At 31.7% G+C, this 19,020-nt stretch overlaps 1 protein-coding gene across 3 annotated transcripts; it reads left to right on the top strand.

The window, feature by feature from the left end:
• The first annotated feature begins 498 nt into the window (after positions 1-498).
• On the top strand, positions 499-18,611 carry lhx8a (LIM homeobox 8a). Of its 3 annotated transcripts, XM_022678614.2 has the most exons (9): positions 499-594; positions 2,088-2,348; positions 4,805-4,951; positions 9,886-10,007; positions 11,906-12,126; positions 12,313-12,416; positions 14,871-14,966; positions 16,046-16,229; positions 18,180-18,611. In XM_022678614.2, the coding sequence occupies exons 2-9, from the start codon at positions 2,292-2,294 to the stop codon at positions 18,254-18,256; spliced, it is 1,008 nt and encodes a 335-aa protein (XP_022534335.2). In that variant the 5' UTR covers positions 499-594; positions 2,088-2,291; the 3' UTR covers positions 18,257-18,611. The 3 variants fall into 3 exon arrangements, with proteins under 3 accessions (XP_022534335.2, XP_022534334.2, XP_049334848.1); XM_022678613.2 differs by lacking the exons at positions 499-594; positions 2,088-2,348 and adding an exon at positions 3,854-3,984; XM_049478891.1 differs by lacking the exons at positions 499-594; positions 2,088-2,348 and adding an exon at positions 3,926-4,007.
• The last annotated feature ends 409 nt before the right edge of the window (positions 18,612-19,020 follow it).

The following is a 19,020-nucleotide window of genomic DNA, read 5'->3' as shown; positions in this document are numbered from 1 at the left end:
TGGGTTTTTGAGCATTTTTAACAGCATTATAGGAGTAAACACAATAAAAAGTGTGTGAAACAGCTTTGAACGAGATATAAAGCTGATATAATAGTAAATAAATGAATAAATGAGTATTTTCTCCTCAGCTGCTGCTGCTGTTTGAGCTAAGCTAACTCAGGTGCTGGAGCTGAGGGGCTGATGGGGTTCAGAGACAGTAATCAGAGCTCAGCAGCTGAAAGAGCTCGTTTTAAAAAGCCTCCAGAGCTCAGAGCTCAGCTTTGATACTACAGCTCCATTTCTGCAGCGCGTCTATCCTGAAAATACTGTATATTTTCATTAGTTTACTCACCGTTTTATTGCATTTATCCCACTATGCTGTGGGTTCATTTCCTGGGAAAGTGTAGCTGCAGCTCAGAAAGGTTCCTGGCTCGAGCTTTGTGTTTAATTCCATGTTTATATTATTTATATATTTTATTTATCTATATATTTTTTATAAAAAGCTTAAACTAAAATACATTATATTAAAAGCGATAGATAAAAAGATGATGGAAGAGAGAGAGAAAGGGAAGTGATGTGTTCCTTATGGGATTTCTCCACAAGCCACCAAAAACAGTAAGTGAAGGAAAAACACAAGAAATATATATTTTAAATATATGTATATATATTTAAGGTAATCTGGCGATTAATTCTAGTCACGGTTTGCAAGTACTTCAAGTCAACACTTTTTCCAACACGTTTAATATAAGTATAAACGTTTATTTTCCCCAAAATGGATTATAAATTATTTTTTATTATTTCCTATTTATACGTGAATAATGATGCACAAAATTTTAGTTTTGTTATTTTAGTTTAATTCTAAATGATGTATAATTATATAGATTAAAAAAAAACGTCAAAAAAAGCATTTTTCACCCTATATTGAATCAAAACGACGTTGATCTCTGACGTCAGAATTGTTTTTTTATTTATTATTATTATTATTTTTTTAAAGCTTACCCAATCGAACATCGATTCAACATTAAGGTTTTTTTTACGTGGTTTCTATTCTTATAGCTTGTATTGTTTATTTTTTTCAGCGTAATGAAGAAAAAGCACGTATATGTTAATTAATAATAATAATTATTATTCTTGTTATTATAATTATGATCATCTATAATCTAAATCTTTTTAAATTAACGTCGATTCAATGTAAGAATGATTAGCTCATGCCTTTGATTGCATGTTTGTTTAGTGAGGAACGTTTATTCAATGTTGTTGGCACAAAAGGGGGCATGCAATGCATTCTAATTTAAACGTAAATGGTGATTTTCATTTATTTTTTGCAAAAAACGTAAAGAAGTTCATGCAAATGATTTTCTTTTTAAAAAGAGAGGTAAAAATCGCTAAAATCTGCTTTATTTGTGCCCTGTGGTATTTCTCCAAAAATGAACATGCAGTTCATTTCAATTTAAACGTAAATAGTGAGGCATAAAATTAAGTGTTTTATTTTGAAGTGCACCTTGCTAAAAGTTTAACAAATGTCATGCAACCTTTCCTTTAAAAAAAAAAGGGTGGAACGTTTATTTAGTGTTTGCTTTTTGATGGCCTTTTTTTTGTTGCAATCTTGCAAAAATGGGACATGCAATTAATTTCAGTTAAAGTGAATAGTGATGCAAAAAAGTAATATTGTTTTATTTTGAAGGGCACCATGCTAAAAGTTTTGCAAAGCTTATAAAATATGTAAAATAAAAAGTTCAGAGAGCATTATTATTATTTTTATCTTAAAAAAGGTGAAAAACGGGTAAACTCTTCTTTATTCGTTCACTATGGCATTTCTCCATGTGTTGCCCAATCTTATTCTTATTTTTTTTTTGCTATTTTACAAAAAAGGGACGTGCAATTCATTTGCAATTTAAACACGTGCAAATTTAAACGAAAAAGTCATGCAAAAAAAGTTAATATTGTTAGATTTTTAAGTGGTGTGTTTTGCGTTATGTTTTATGCACCATGTTAAAGTTTAAAAATTATGTAAAAAAAAAAAAAAAGGTCATGCAACTTTTTTATTTAATGATGAAAAACAGCTCAAATCTGCTTTATTTGTTGTGCTTTATGTGCTGCCCGAGGAGGTTTGGTTAACAGACGAGTAAGGAGGAGCGCTGAAACCAAAATATGCACGAGGAAAAAAAACGAAAAAAAAAAAAACACCCAAAGTAAAAGTTCCTCCCTCGTGCAGGATCGCTGGTTCGTTAGAGCGCGCGACAGTTTGCCATTAAAGTCGAGCTGGATTAACCCTGCGGTTCTCCTGTTGCTCAGCCTGAGTGTGGACCCTCATGTTCTGGAGAGATGAACAAACGGTGGAGGAGCTCAAAACGGCCACCAAAAACACGGTGAGTAAAATAAAAACCATTTTTTATCTTTTTAGAAAAGGGCACGTGCAGTTAGCGAGTCTAGTGTTTGTGGTTTTGTAGCAAACCTTCCTGTGTGTTCATACAATATAGCAAACAAACTAACCTAGTTAGGTTACATTGACGTGCACGTGCACGCGTGTTTGTATCTTTTTAGAATTACTTTTAATTACGTTTAATAGCCTTAATTTATGACGCTTAAAGGCTATTTTTGTCATTTTCTGGAAGTATGTGTTTATAGTATTTTTTTTTTTTTTGCATGCTGGAAGTGATGCAGTGAAGTCGCACCTTTTTGTTGCACTGTTGGACAATTTAACAAGCATAGTTAAAATAAATGGTTTTGATTTAAATAAATAAAAATAAACTTAAACTAGTGGCACGTGCTGGACCTTTTGTTTTAAGTAGTTAATACTAAAAATACTTAAACTCGCTTAAATAAGGTGAGGAGCTGGAAACTTCCTTAAATGTCCTAAAACCACCCGTACACGTGATTTATATGGATTTTTTAATTGGTTTTATTTTATTTATTTGTAGAAAGATAGAGATTCTGCCATGCAAATTAAATTTATTTGCTGCTGTTCGTCTTTTTATTGGTCAAAATTCTCAGTCAGTACCTGTAAACGTACTATTATCTTAACTACTTTTCCGTTTTAAGTATTTTTCAGTACATCTGCAAGAAAACTTTACATTTAAACTTTAAATCCTTAACTCCCACAGTGTTGATTTAACACTACTGACAATTTTACTGTGTGGTTTTAGCAACTTTTTATTCCAAATAGAAATGTATTTAAAATGTTGTACTTCAGGCTGTATAATAATGCAACTAAATTAATTTGTTAATTATTTTAATAATACATTTTAGGCTGTGTTCTTATTGCAAGGCAAGTCATGGTCCTTTTATAAGCACGTGTCTTGCTATTTTACTTATTTTTTATACGTGAAGAGCATGCATATTTTATTTTTTTTTATATAACACAAAACGTATGATGGCTATATTTTATAATACTGTCTAAATGCAATGTATCTAGCTGAAATTGCAGTGGAATTTGTGCATTTTCTTATTTAGGTTTTATATAAACAATTTAATAATTATAATATTAAATGGGAAAGGCGACATCACGTGATGCATAGCAATGCCTATTGCAATTTATTCCACAAACGTTGCTCGCGTGCATTCAAAGGCCAATGATCGACCTTATAAAAGGACGTTTAAATTAAGCAGTTAAATAAACACCAAAGTTTTGCATATTCCAACAATGCTAACAATGCACGTTTTTTTTTATTGCCCCGCGCGCGTGGGAAAGGCCATTTAACTGGCTACCTTAATTGGCGTCCTAAAGGCGCGAGCGTTTATCTCAAGAGGCTCGTGCGCGTGTGTTTTGTGTATAATTCAGGGGGTCGCGCGCTCGTGCGAAAAAAAAGGCCACCAGCGCGTGGCCGCCGGGTTGTCATGGTGAATAGGGGGCAAAGTGGATGTTAATGGGCGCGCGCCGCCGCAGAGGTTAAAAAGGCTGCAGGCTCGCGCGCCCTCACTCGTATCGTCATGCCCCAAAGCTGCGAGGGGGCAGCCCACACACTGCTGCACGCACTGCTCCGCACGCGCCACGAACACAGGCTGGTACGCGACTTTTCAACCTGTTTGTGAGTTCGGGGCGCTTTTTGTGACGTTTGCAGGTTTTTTTTTTAAAGGTGGAATTAAAGGTGGAAAGGCTCGTGCGAGTTGCATGTCAGCTGGAATTTTGCATGCTTTTCCAAGGCGTTACTTTTTTTTTTCTTATACAGCGAAGTGGCTCCTGCAGTTGCATGTATCTTTGAAGCATCGTTTTTGCTCATTCAATTGCATCCATTTCTGTTGTATTAGTGTTTACAACAGAAAAGGTTGTTTTGAAAAGCATTTTTATATGCATGCATTTTCAATGCATTATTTTTTATTTATGTCCGAGAAAAGGCTCTTACAGTTCCATGCATTTTCATTTTTTGTTTTATTATTGTTGTTTCTCCAGTAAAGACGTCTGCAATTGCATACCAGCTGGAATTTTTCATGCATTTTCAATGCATTGTTTTTGTAACTTCTCCAGTAAAGCCTTGTGCTGATCCATGCATATTTTTCTTTCTATCTGAGAAAAGGCTGTTAAGGTTGCATGCATTTCCAATGCGCTTTATTTGTTTCTCCAGGAAAGACTTTTGCAGTTGCATACCAGCTGGAATTTTTCATGCATTTTCAATGCGTTGTTTTTATTTCTGTCTGGGAACAGGCTCTTACAGTTGCATGCATTTTCTTTATTCGCTATTTTTGTTTCTCAAGTAAAGAATTTTACATGCTGGAATTTTACATGCGTTTCCAATGCATTATTTTTCTTAAGCATATCCAGTGTAAAAGCTTGTACAGCTGCATGATTTTCCAATGCGTTATTTTTGTATTTGTTTCTCTGATCCAGGACTCGACACAGGAGCTTTTTGAAGAAGTCTCGTGCTCCTCATTGGCATCCTCAGTATCTCCCACTGCTTCTCCACCACATGCAATGACTGAGAAGGCTATCTGCACGAGCTGCGGGACTGAAATAGTAGATAAATACCTGCTGAAGGTGAGTTGCGTTGCTTTTGTTGTGCTTTTATTGTGTAGTTTATTGTTTTATCCCGGCTGACCGTTGAGCCACTTTTTTAATTTATTTGAAATGTGGCTGAAATAATGTCAATAGTAGTTTTGAGGTAAATTAGTTTAAACTGCACAGCAAAAAGGAAAGTGTTAAATTAACTCCCACAGAGTTGATTTTAACTCTGTTTCAGGGTTTATATAGGTCCACACTCTTTGGAGTTAAATCAACACTTTCAAAATAGTTAAACATTTAACACCTTGTCAGAGTTCCTTTTAAACTCACATTTATATTTCTTTAACTTCCTAAATTGTTACACTAACACTAAAAAGAGTTTAAAAAATATAAATGAGAAGAAGATTAGTCAATTAATATGACTTTTTATTATTTAATTATTATTCAGGACAGGTTAGCGTGTAATTTTCCATTGTATTTCTTAGTGCATTACCAACACTTTACCACAGTTTACTGTATAAAGGATGGTAACTTGCTCTTATAGCCTCCAATATATTGCCTAGACAAACAACCATTAAACAAAATATAACACAATACCCAATGGAAGGTAGCCCTGGTGGGCAAGATTTCACACTGATGGTAAATTAGGATCTGGGGGACACACCCATTATGCAAATATTGTGTTTAACTGGGCGGAGTTTAATTAAATCTCTGTGGAGTTGGCCAGTATTTATTGAGTTTAGCGGGATTAACACTGAAATATTCAACTCTGTCAAATAACTCCAACACTGGACACCATTTAAATCTGAAAGAGTGAAAATCAACTCTCAGCTGTTTAACTCTGAAATTTCAACTCTCCTGTTTTTGCTGTGTTCGTTTAGTTCTAAATAGTTGCTTTCAAAATAATGGCTGTGTCTTCTAAATAAGAATAATATGTTTTAAGTATTTGAATTTGTGTTTCAATTAAGTTTAACTTTACCAGAAATAATAAAGAAAAATAAACTTGCTACCTGACAATAAGGACAGCGATATCATTAGGATGTTTCAACATCACAAATGTAATTCTTATCTCAAATTCAGCATTTTATGTCAATTTTATAAATATACATTAAACATTTACAAGGGTTTTAGGAAGTAGAATTAAAGGGGAATGATCCAAGCCTGCATTTTAATGTTGAAACAAAGTTGAATCAATGAATCGTTGCTGTTATGGTTGATTAAAAAAAAAAAAGTGATTCAGCGTTGACATGGCAACGTTGTTTTAACACCATACGTTCAACCTTTAATAAACAATAGCTCACATTCGGAAGGCTCAAAATTGTGTAGGAGAGGGGGAAAAAACTGTATGCCCTGATTAAAAATTAACAATTTTAGAATTACATAGATAATTAAGTAGAAAATCCTATAATTAAGAGTGTTAACAATAAATTTGCATCACTGTAGTAAATCTGACTAAACAGAAAGTTACCCACTACCACCAATCTGATTCAACATCTGAATGTGATGAAATGTAAAATGCTCATGCAAAAGGCAGAAGGTTGAGGACATTATATGGATTCAATGTTACAATTTTTTAATATTAAATGTTGTGTCAATGTTGTTTTAACGTTGTTTAAACATTAAAAAAAAAAACAGACATTACTTTAAAAGCAAGATGTTACAAAAAAATTGTTGCAATATTAATGTTTAAAAAAAATCAGTTTTCACAGATTTTTAAATAGTGTTTTAGTTTAGTTTTTAGTTTTATTCCTTAACTGTTACTAACCTGACAGGTTGTAGTATCTCTGCATCTGGCTCGATGAAAAACCTTCCTTTAAATCGCATATTAACAAACTCTCCATTAAATGCAGACAAAAGCTTGGATTCCTTTATCGGAAATAAATCATGTTTACCCGTGCACGCTAGGAAAAAAATAATGGAGGCAACCATACTAGCAGTCCTGCACTATGGTGATGTAGTTTATAAAAAAACATCCGCCAGCCCTGGTAAAAAAAAAAACCAAAACCAAAAAAAAAAAAAAATAATAATAAAAAAAAAATATATATATATATGCGCTTACAAATACTTTTTTAAAAAGTACAATATAGTGTATTTAAATAAATAGACTACTATGAAGTACACTTTTAGTTTAATGTAATTTAATATACTTATTTCCTAATATACTTTTGTACATTTTTAGCGAAATGTGTTAAAAACAGCTAGTTTGCTTAAAGTGCAATGTGTCTTGTAACTTTTTAGAAAATTATTTAAATTAGTTAGTAGTTTAATATAGTAGTTTTTTTTTAAATAGTAGTTTTCTAACTACTACTAATTAAAAAAAATAAAGTAAATGTGTTAGACGCTAAAAATGAAAAAAGTACAGTATATGAAAATATATTTTTTGACCCGGGGAAGTATATACTAGAAGTGTGCTAAAATATGGGGTTACATACATGAAGTAGTTTATGTATGTTTAAATGTTACTTAAGTATATTTAAAATATTTCCATTTTAGTACAGTTAAGTTCACTTAGCACAATTTAAATAAGACCTTTGTACTATTTTTATACAATAAATTATATTAAGTACAAATAAATGTACAAAATTATTAATGATGATTATTAATAAAGTGGCTACAAGAACATTTTAGTGCACTATAGCAAAATAATGCTTAAGATACTTTAATACACTTTTTTTTTTCACTATTTGAGCACTTAAACCATTAGACTTAATCTACATTCTGCTCTGAGATTTATTACTGACTACCCTTACACTACTCACCACTGAAGACTGTACCATAGAGCTGATTGGTCCTCTCTAAGAGCTGCAGGAAGAGAATCTCATTGGCTAATTTTTGTATATAAATCACTTTCTGGCCATTTGCCTGCTTATCTCTTCTCTGATCTCAATTAATAATCATACCCATCAGATTTGTTCCAGTGGCTGGATCACCTGTTCACAGGTACAAAGAGTTTTTAGTAAACTGGAAAAATCCGATTTTTAGCTACAGAAAGAAAGCATAGTGAGTAATTTCTGATCACCATTTATTTATGCGGTTAGGTTTGATTCCTATGTTCTTACTTCGTGATTATTCATTTGATCATTTCTCATCACTGTCATTTTACTTTATTTTTACTATTACGTTTTCTTCATTTTATATATTAAAAAAAGTAGAATTTATAATTGTCTTTTTGTACATTTTACTATTTTGTTCTTTATTAGTTCTAATTTCTTATTAAATGTTTTCAAATCCCCTTTATACTGTAAATGAGGGTCACCCACATTGTACCCCCGAGTTAAAATCTAAGTTGGTTGATTAATACATAATGTTAATTCAGCCATGATATGTTTATTTATTTTATTTTTTATTTATTTATTTATTTTTGAATACCCATTAGCTGCTATAGCAATAACTGCTGTACTTTTTTAGGGTCCGACAGACAATACAAACACATAATAATAATAATAATAATAATAATAATAATAATAATAATAATAATAATAGTAATAATAAACACACACAATGAGGAATACCGAAGTGTGTGTGTATATGAAAAGAGAAGATTAATAAGGTAACATAAATGCACACAAAAAAAACAGAAAACTAAACAAGATACTGAAAAAAATAAATAAATTATCAGATTCACCTCTGTTGTAGCTGAATCTCAATAGCCCACCTATATTATAAACGCCATCCACTCTTCATTTTAAATATTAAGGATTTTTTTTTAAACTGATCTTCAGTATTAGTTAGGATTTGTCTTAAAAAAAAAAATAAATAAATAAATAAATAAATATATATATATATATATATATATATATATATATATATATATATATATATATATATATATATATATATATTTATATTTTATTTATTTATTTTTAATGTATTTTACTGCATTCAGTTTTACGCAGTTGTAAGTCAGGTAAATATTTCCACTCTTTTAATAGCTCTGTTCTTTTGCACAGTTCTACACATGTAGTTAGTTTAAGCTTTAATTTAAAGTAATTTAAAACTTTCTAAATGTTATGTTGAATATCTTGTGGTATTAATTATAAAAATTATAAAAATCATTAAGGTCCAGCAGAATTTGTTTTTTAATGAGGTAGAGTCACCTGGAATTGAGGCTAATTTCAGTTAACAGCTGTGCTGAACTCATCAAGAGTTAATTACTTGAATTTCTTGTCTCTTAATGTAAAGGTTTGAGAGCATCAGTTAAAGTAAAGTAGTGAAGAGGTAGAGTTACAGGTATACAGTGAATAGTGAATAGCATTTGAGTAGTGTTCAGAAACGTTATAATGATGGAACTGGCACTCATCAGGACCAGTCCAGGAAAGGAAGAGCAAAGGTTTCCTATGTTGTACAAGATAATCAGCCTCAGAAACAGAAACCTTAGAAAGTTACGTGTTCCTACATAGTCTGGATCACTTTAGTATTCATTAAAATGTATTCTTTTTGTACTTTTTGTATCTTCCCTGATGTCATTGTTATGTAAAGAAAGAAAATAAAGTCAATAATCAATCCAAAAATAAGAAATTAGATGAGTTAAAAGTAATGTTGAGTGTCTTGTGGTCTAAGTTTGCCCCTTTTATTTGATCTAATTGATCTCAAATGTCCACTGGATCTTTTATCTTGTGCATAGTTCCTTATGTTGGTTCAATATTGTGAATAAATACTGAATATAGGAGTATAGAGTATAGAGATTATATGAATATAGAGATTTGTGTGTGTTTTTATTATTTTATTTGCTTTTTTTAGTTGGCAGTGCTGATATAATTGGGCTGTAAATGTGTTTTTTCATTTAATTTTTTTTATATAATTTCTTGACCTATAATGTGTGTGTGTGTATATATATATATATATATATATATATATATATATATATATATATATATATATATATATATATATATATATATATATATATATATAAAATATGCAGTTATCAGTATCAGTCTGTGACGCTTGGCTGGGTTTTACCTGTGCAGGTAAACGACATGTGCTGGCACGTGCGCTGTCTGTCCTGCAGCGTCTGCCAGACCTCACTGAGGAGACACATCAGCTGCTACATCAAAGAGAAGGAGATCTTCTGCAAACTCGACTACTTCAGGTAAACTTTTACCATTTAAATACATAAAATATATAAGCAATTGTTAATTAGAGGTTTTTGATGAAGTTAAGAGTTTTGGGAATTTCATTTATTTATTTACTTTTGTACAGATAGAATGTGACCTCAAATAATCAAATAAACAAACAAACAAACAAAATAACAGTGCAGGGGAAAGTAAAAAAAAGGCTTGTACAAAGTACTTTCCCTCCAAGGGAATTATAAGAGAAACACAGAATAAAAAGAAAGATTGAGAAGAAGAAAAAATATATATTATATATATATATATATGTAGTTACTCAATATACATAATTACAGGAATATACACATACTTATTTACTATTTGGATTGGGGACAGCGAGAGTAGATGAGTTTTAAGCTGTTTTTTGAAATTAGTGATGCTATTGCAGATTTTCAAATAAGTTCTCTTTCTTATTGTTTATTCTTTACCCCTAAACCTGAGCCTAAAGCAAATCATTGCTAGAAAATGTATATTATCTATATTAAATACTGGAGTGTTTGTTCATTTGCGTTTATTGATTTGCATATATTTAAAAAATGGATAAAAGCCAAAAATTGAGTAAATTTTACTTGTTAAATTTAAGTCTTAAAAACCTGTGTATATTTCTTGTCTAAAAGCAGTGTGTCAGATGATATATCACATTTTAAATGTTTTTCATATAATTATTAATGATTTAATGTATTTTATAGGTAACCTATACATTTATTTATAAGTAATATGGTGGATTATTTGGTACAGTGGTTTTGAACCATAAGTATGGAAATATGTTTAAAATATACGTTTATTTTGAAATTATTATTATTTTGTTTCAATCAGCAGTGAAAAAAACTCAATGTTGTGGATATGACAATATGATAAAGTGGTCATATATGCAAACACATTTTTTTATCTCTCCTCCTCAACCTGTGTTTTTTATATATATATATTTTAAAAACAATATCTCACAGGTGTTGAAGAGGGCCTATACTGTCATATTTATATATTTTGTATAATATAAATAATTATGTAGTGCTTTTGAACCGGCGATATGCAGACGCATTTTTAAGTTTAGAATTTAAGAGTAAATTCTACTCAATTGTCAGGTTTTTTATAAAAAAAAAAAATCGGCAATCAAAATCGAAAAGTGTTCTGGATGTATCAAACATGATGTAAAATAGTCATATATGGAAACGCTGATTTTTTTTTTTTTCTTTAAACCTCTATTTGTGTGCATTAGGTGAATGTTGTTATATATATTTTAAAAAACAATATAAATATGTCATACTGCTTTTAAAACAGAAATATGCAGTCAGATTTTTTTTAAGTAAAAAAAATTAGGTTTAAGTTCTATTTGAGTAAATCCTAAAAAAAATGGCTAAATGTTCTGGATGCATCAAATATGATATAAAATCTCTATATAAAAAAAAGTCTCAAGGAAGTTTTTATTTTTATATAAGTGTAAGTGTACAATGTTATTTTTATATTCATATATTAACTTTAATCTTTATTTCAGTATTTAACTCCTGATTTTTATTATTATTATTATTATTATTATTATTATTATTATTATTACTATAATATAATACAATACAATACAATAAATGAATGTGGTGGATTCTGTCACAATGCTTTTGAACCAGACAAATTTTTAAGTTTAAAAATTAAGAGTTAATTTTCCTCCACTTTTGGGTTTTATACATGTACCAAAAAAAACCTTCATATATTTTATATCATGTTTGATGCATCTAGAACAATTTAGTTTTTTTTTATATATATGCATACAATCTAATATTTATTTCAGTGTTTAACTCCTGATCAGCTGCTGGTCAGAGTTTGGTTTGTGTGTAGAAATGTGTGTAAATTCAGTGAGATTTAACAGATTTTTCTGTTGTTTTTATAGGAAATACGGGACGCGCTGCGCTCACTGCGGCAGGAACATCCACTCTAACGACTGGGTTCGCCGAGCCAAAGGAAACACCTACCACCTCGCCTGCTTCGCCTGCTTCTCCTGCAAGCGGCAGCTCTCCACCGGGGAGGAGTTCGCCCTGGTGGACGAGCGCGTGCTCTGCAGAGTTCACTACGACTGCATGCTGGATAACCTCAAACGAGCCATGGAGAACGGTCAGAATTACTTACTTTAATTATTATTAACATTATTTATCCATTAATTCACTGCTTTTCACCTTTTAATCATATTTAATAATAATAATCTTCTCAGTGCTGCGACTGGTTTTACAGGTTCAGTCGTGGTTCAGTTGATTTAGTTTCTGATTAAACGTATCTGGTTCTGGTTCTGGTTCTCCGCAGGTAAAGGTGTGAATGTAGAAGGAGCCGTACCTTCAGAACAGGAGGCCAATCAGCCCAAACCAGCCAAAAGAGCACGAACCAGCTTCACAGCTGACCAGCTACAGGTCTGTGATTTTGATTTGATAAATACATGACCAGTCAAAAGTTTGGATACACCTTAAATTTAGCGTTTTTTCATTGTTTTAAAATGTTCTGCGTTTTAGATTAATACTAAAATCATCCGAACTATGAAGAAAAACACATGTATGGAATTATTTGAAAATTGAGATCAAGTCTGTTTATTATTGTCTGCTTATTTCTATATTGTGTATTAGTATTTACCTCTATTAGTATTAATATTTCCCTTTGTATTATGTCTTGAGTTGCCAGATTTGTTTTGGGTTTTTTTTTGTGCCAAACTGAGCTTGTTTTATAGTCATGGGGGGAAATAATAATTCTATTTACAGATGCATGTATATGGAAGCCCATTTCCGCCACCTGAAGAAAACAAAAACGTCCTCAACTAAGTCATAATTATGAGATAGTAAGTCATAATTATGAGATAGTAAGTCATAATTATGAGATAGTAAGTCATAATTATGAGATAGTAAGTCATAATTATGAGATAGTAAGTCATAATTATGAGATAGTAAGTCATAATTATGAGATAGTAAGTCATAATTATGAGATAGTAAGTCATAATTATGAGATAGAAAAGTCATAATTATGAGATAGTAAGTCATAATTAAGAGTCATATTTATGAGATAGAAAGTCATAATTATGAGATAGAAAGTCATAATTATGAGATAGAAAGTCATAATTATGAGATAGAAAGTCATAATTATGAGATAGAAAAGTCATAATTATGAGATAGTAAGTCATAATTGAGAGTCATAATTATGAGATAGAAAGTCATAATTATGAGATAGTAAGTCATAATTGAGAGTCATAATTATGAGATAGAAAGTCATAATTATGAGATAGAAAGTCATAATTATGAGATAGTAAGTCATAATTATGAGATAGAAAGTCATAATTATGAGATAGAAAAGTCATAATTATGAGATAGAAAAGTCATAATTATGAGATAGTAAGTCATAATTGAGAGTCATAATTATGAGATAGAAAGTCATAATTATGAGATAGAAAGTCATAATTATGAGATAGTAAGTCATAATTGAGAGTCATAATTATGAGATAGAAAGTCATAATTATGAGATAGAAAGTCATAATTGATAGTCATAATTATGAGATGACTTTCTATCTCATAATTATGACTTTTCTATCTCATAATTATGACTTAGTTGAGGACGCTTTTCTTTTCTTCAGGTGGCGGAAATGGGCTTCCATATGTGTGTACAGGGTCAGCTCAAAAAATTTGAATATCTTTAAAAACTTTCTTTATTTCAGTAATTCAGTTAAAAATGTGAAACTCATATATTATATAGATGTATTAAACACATAGTAATTTATTTTAAGCCTTTATTGTTGATGATTATAGCTTACAGCCAATGAAAACCCCAAAAATCAGTGTCTCAGAAAATTTGAATATTATATAAGACAATAGGTACAATTTGGCAGTGTGGGCAGTGTGAAGCCAAATCCTGCTGGAAAATGAAATCTGCATCTCCATAAAAGTTGTCAGTAGCAGAGGGAAGCTGTAAGATATGAAGTGCTGTAAGATTTTGTGGGAAAACAAAACTGCACTGACTTTAGACTTGATAATAAAACACAGTGGATCAACACCAGCAGATGACAGACATGACTCTCCAAACCATCACTGATTGGTGGAAACTTCACACTAGACCAGGAGTGTGTCTCTCCACTCTTCCTCCAGACTCTGCTCCCTTGATTTACTAATGAAATGTAAAATTTACTGATGATCAGTGATGGTTTGGAGAGTCATGTCTGTCATCTGCTGGTGTTGATCCACTGTGTTTTATTATCAAGTCTAAAGTCAGTGCAGTTTTGTTTTCCCACAAAATCTTACAGCACTTCATATCTTACAGCTTCCCTCTGCTACTGACAACTTTTATAGAGATGAGGATTTCATTTTCCAGCAGGACTTGGCACGCTGCCCACACTGCTAAAAGTACCAATTGGTCTTATTATATAATATTCAAATTTTTTGAGACACTGATTTTTGGGTTTTTATTGGCTGTGAGCTTCATGATCAACAATAAAAGTTAAAAATAAACAAAAAAATAAAAATAAAAGTAGCCCGAATAAACGTACACCTCTTCCTTTTAATTTTCACCCATTACTACAAAATTAGTTCAGTTTGGCAAAAAAAAAAAAAAAGAAAAACTGGCAACTCGAGTCGTAATATGAAGGGAAATATGAATACTAAAAGACTTGAATAATAATAAATAATATAGAAATAAGCAGATGGTAATAGACTTAACGGTAATTTTCATGGAATTAAAACATTGAGTTCTTATGCATTTCTTTCTTAGTATATTTATTACTAAATAAACTACCTTACAATAGAAGAGATTAATTAAGTATTTTATTAAAACATGTAGAATTTCCTGAAAATAATATCCAGCATGTGTGTATATATTTATTGTATGTTTAGGTAATGCAGGCTCAGTTTGCTCAGGATAATAACCCGGACGCTCAGACGCTGCAGAAACTGGCTGAAAGGACCGGACTCAGCCGCAGAGTTATTCAGGTGAGCCCAAACCTATCAGAGCATTTTTAGATCTTTTTCTTTAATAACAGAATTTTTCTGGAATTTGTGGAAAAGCAGAACAATTTATAGTCTTTATACATAGTTGAGTGAGTGCCACATTTTTTTATAGATATGCAGATTTCATTTTCCAGCAGGACTTGGCACACTGCCCACACTGCCAAAAGTACCAATTGGTTTTATATAATATTCTAATTTTTAGAGACACAGTTTTTATTTTTTTTTTATTGGCTGTAAGTCATAATAATCCAAAAGAAATAAATGCTTAAAATAGATCACTCTGTGTTTTAATACATCTATATAATATAGAAGTTTCACATTTTAAGCTGAATTACTGAAATAAAGTAACTTTTTAATATTAGATCTTTTCCTTTAATATCAGACTTTTTTGGTGGAAAAGCATAACATTTTAAAGTCTTTATACATACATTTTTAGAGATGACATAAAATAAAAATAAACAAACAAACACACACACATTATATATATATATATATATTACACACACACACAGTTCTGGGAAAACCTCTGGAATATAATCAAGAGGAAGATGGATGATCACAAACCATCAAACCACCAAACTGAACTGCTCAAATTAATTGCACCAGGAGTAAAACAGCATAAAGTTATCCAAAAGCAGTGTGTAAGACTGGTGGAGGAAGGAGAACATGCCGAAATGCATGAAGAAAACTGTGATTTAAAAACCACCAGGGTTATTCCACCAAATATTGATTTCTGAACTCTTAAAACTTTATGAATATGAACTTGTTTGAGATCTAAAAAGCTCTGCATCTTTTTTTTTTGTTGTTATTTCAGCCCATTCTCATTTTCTGTAAATAAATGCTCTAAATGAGAATATTTTTATTTGGAATTTGGGAGAAATGTTCTCTGTAGTTTATAGAATAAAACAACAATGTTCATTTTACTCAAACATAAACCTATAAATAGCAAAATCAGAGAAACTGATTCAGAAACTGAAGCGCTCTCTTGTTTAGTTTTTTCTATGTATATATTATAGTTTAGACTGTTCTCTGATCTGTGTTTCTCTCTCTCTGCTCCTCAGGTTTGGTTTCAGAACTGTCGGGCTCGTCATAAGAAGCACGTGAGTCCGAATCACTCGTCCAGCACGCCGGTGTCGTCCCTGCAGCCGGGCCGGCTCTCTCCTCCGCTGATGGAGGAGCTGCAGTACGCCGCGTTCGCCCCGGTCGACACCCCCATGCTCACCGCCCTGCACTCCTATATGGACGGTGAGTTACTCTCAGTTTACTCTCGGTTTACTCTGAGCTTCTACTGAAGAATCGCTGATTTAACTCATTCACAGACCAGCGTTTTAATCTGTGTTCTGCCTGATGGTGTTTTGCAAAATTAGAATATCGTTAAAAAGTTGCTTTATTTCAGTAATTCAGTTAAAAACGTGAAACTTATTCTTTTTTTTTTTTAAATAGATTAATCATTTTATATTATATTAATATATTTTTTAATATTCTATAAGGAAGGGGTCTCAATCTCGTGGGCCAAAGATATTTTGTTGCCTGTTAATAGGGGTGTGTCATATCGTATCGTACACACATTGCCTACATTTTTGAATATAGTGAATATAGTATTTTTAGTATATAGTATTTCCATGATATATCTACTAGAGACAGATTATTTCTGTCCAGTATAATTTATTTTACTTTAATCCTGGATATATTAAGATATTTCTAGTGCGTTATTATTATTATTATTATTATTATTATTATTATTATTATTATTATTATTATTATTATTATTATTATGTTACAATTCTGATCAAATTCTTGTATTTTATAATATCTCATCTAGGGTGTGCCATATCATTTTATATGCAATAATTAAAAAAAAAAAAAATTCAAGAATACCCTACTGCATCAAAATAAAAATTTGATTTTATGTTTAAGAGTATGGTTATTGTGAAAATACTTTGAAATAAGCTGAAAATGGCCAAATATGGATTTATAGAACTATAGATTTATTAAAAAATCTTAAGCTTATGATTGACTACATCTGTTGCATTTGATTTCAAAAACGTCACGTATATGCCCACACGGCGAGCTGAGAGATCCAGTGTTTTGTCTAATTGTGCTACCCTGTCAATTAGGGGTGTGTCATATCATATCGTAAGCAATAATATGGCCAACATTTTTGAATATTGTGAATGTAAATATTATAGCCTGAAACATCGTTCCATATCGGTCACCCCTAATTATCACATCAGGGTACTACTTTTTTTTTTTTTTTTTATTACTGTTTTTAGCAAAGTAAAAATTCACACTGTTCTTATTTTCCATTATATATCTACTAAAGACAGATTATATCTGTCCCGTATCATTTATTTTACTTTAATCCTGGATATATAGAGATATATTTCTAGTGCATTATTATTAGTATCATGACAGTGTGGGCAGTGTGAAGCCAAGTCCTGCTGGAAAATGAAATCTGCATCTCCATAAAAGTTGTCAGTAGCAGAGGGAAGCTGTAAGATATGAAGTGCTGTAAGATTTTGTGGGAAAACAAAACTGCACTGACTTTAGACTTGATAATAAAACACAGTGGATCAACACCAGCAGATGACAGACATGACTCTCCAAACAATCACTGATTGGTGGAAACTTCACACTAGACCTCGAGCAGTTTGGACTGTGTGTCTCTCCACTCTTCCTCCAGACTCTGATCCCTTGATTTACTTTAAATGAAATGTAAAATTTACTGATGATCAGTGATGGTTTGAAGAGTCATGTCGGTCATCTGCTGGTGTTGATCCACTGTGTTTTATTATCAAGTCTAAAGTCAGAGCAGTTTTGTTTTCCCACAAAATCTTACAGCACTTCATGCTTCCCTCTGCTGATAACAACTTTTATGGAGATGCAGCTTTCATTTTCCAGCAGGATTTGGCTTCACACTGCCCACACTGCCAAAAGTAACTATTGGTCTTATATAATATTCTAATTTTCTGAGACACTGATTTTTGTGTTTTCATTGGCTGTAATTCATAATAATCAACAATAAAATAAATAAATGTTTAAAATGGATCACTCTGTGTGTAATACATCTATATAATGATATAATGAGTTTTTTCTTCAGCAGTTTAATGCTCACCCATACTGTAGTTAAATTTTTTTTTAAATACAATTTAATATTAAATGTTTAACTTTCTTTATTTTTTCTTTCCTTCGCAGTTCGTTCTCCGACATCGCTGGTGTTCCAGCCCCTCCTGCCCCATTCGATGACACAGCTGCCAGTCAGCCATGCCTGAGACACAAGCCCCGCCCCCTGCAGCCAATCAATCAATCAATCGATCAATCAGAACGGAGTACAGAGGAGGAAGCGTGAGGAAGTTCTGATCCGCTATAGACTGAGTCTCGCCCCAGGACCCGCACTGTTGAGTCGGTCGTGGGCGCACACTGAAGGATGTGTATCTGTCGACGGTCCGGGAGAAAGATCTCGATGTATTTGTGAAAAAGGCTGAAGTTTTTCTTTTTGTTTAATATAAATATAATATCTATATAATGGTTGAAAACATCACATTTAATTTATTTCCTGTATGTGCCTGAGCACTTTGTTTTAAAATAAATCTATGGAAGTTTTTGTTCTGTTTTTGTCGGTGCACAGCTCCGTTTCTGTTATGTGATTGGATCTCGACGCTTGGAAGCTGAAGAAAAGCCAATAAAAAAACTTTAACTGCTGATGCCTACAGGGCTGTGTTGAGTAACTGCTCTATTTCCTTTTGTGCACATGCTGAGTGTAAAAAGTGAGTTAAAAATGGCCCAAATTTGATTTCTGACCAAATTCGATACTCAATTTAGGCTGTTCATGCAATTATTTTAATGTGACCCATATCTGACCTCTGTCTGAATGCGGCAGATCTATGCTTCACGTTAAGTTTCACTTTAAATCGCACAAATTATGAATGTTATGAATGAGTTTTTGGTAGGAAGTAAAGTGGCCAAATTTTGATTTTATGACCAAATCTGATACTTAATTTAGGCTGTTCATGCAATCTTTTTAATGTGACTCTTA

The sequence above is a fragment of the Astyanax mexicanus genome, chromosome 4, assembly GCF_023375975.1.
Source record: "Astyanax mexicanus isolate ESR-SI-001 chromosome 4, AstMex3_surface, whole genome shotgun sequence".
Lineage (NCBI taxonomy): Eukaryota > Metazoa > Chordata > Actinopteri > Characiformes > Acestrorhamphidae > Astyanax > Astyanax mexicanus.
The sequence above is the reverse complement of the archived record's forward strand: the minus strand, read 5'-3'. Positions and strand labels throughout refer to the sequence as shown.

Excerpts from the sequence above, each read along its gene's own strand:
- lhx8a (XM_022678613.2), top strand. The coding sequence starts at position 3,910 with ATGCCCCAAAGCTGCGAGGGGGCAGCCCACACACTGCTGCACGCACTG. Across the intron at positions 4,952-9,885 it reads TAGATAAATACCTGCTGAAG|GTAAACGACATGTGCTGGCA; the intron begins GTGAGTTGCGTT and ends TTACCTGTGCAG. Across the intron at positions 12,127-12,312 it reads CAAACGAGCCATGGAGAACG|GTAAAGGTGTGAATGTAGAA; the intron begins GTCAGAATTACT and ends GGTTCTCCGCAG.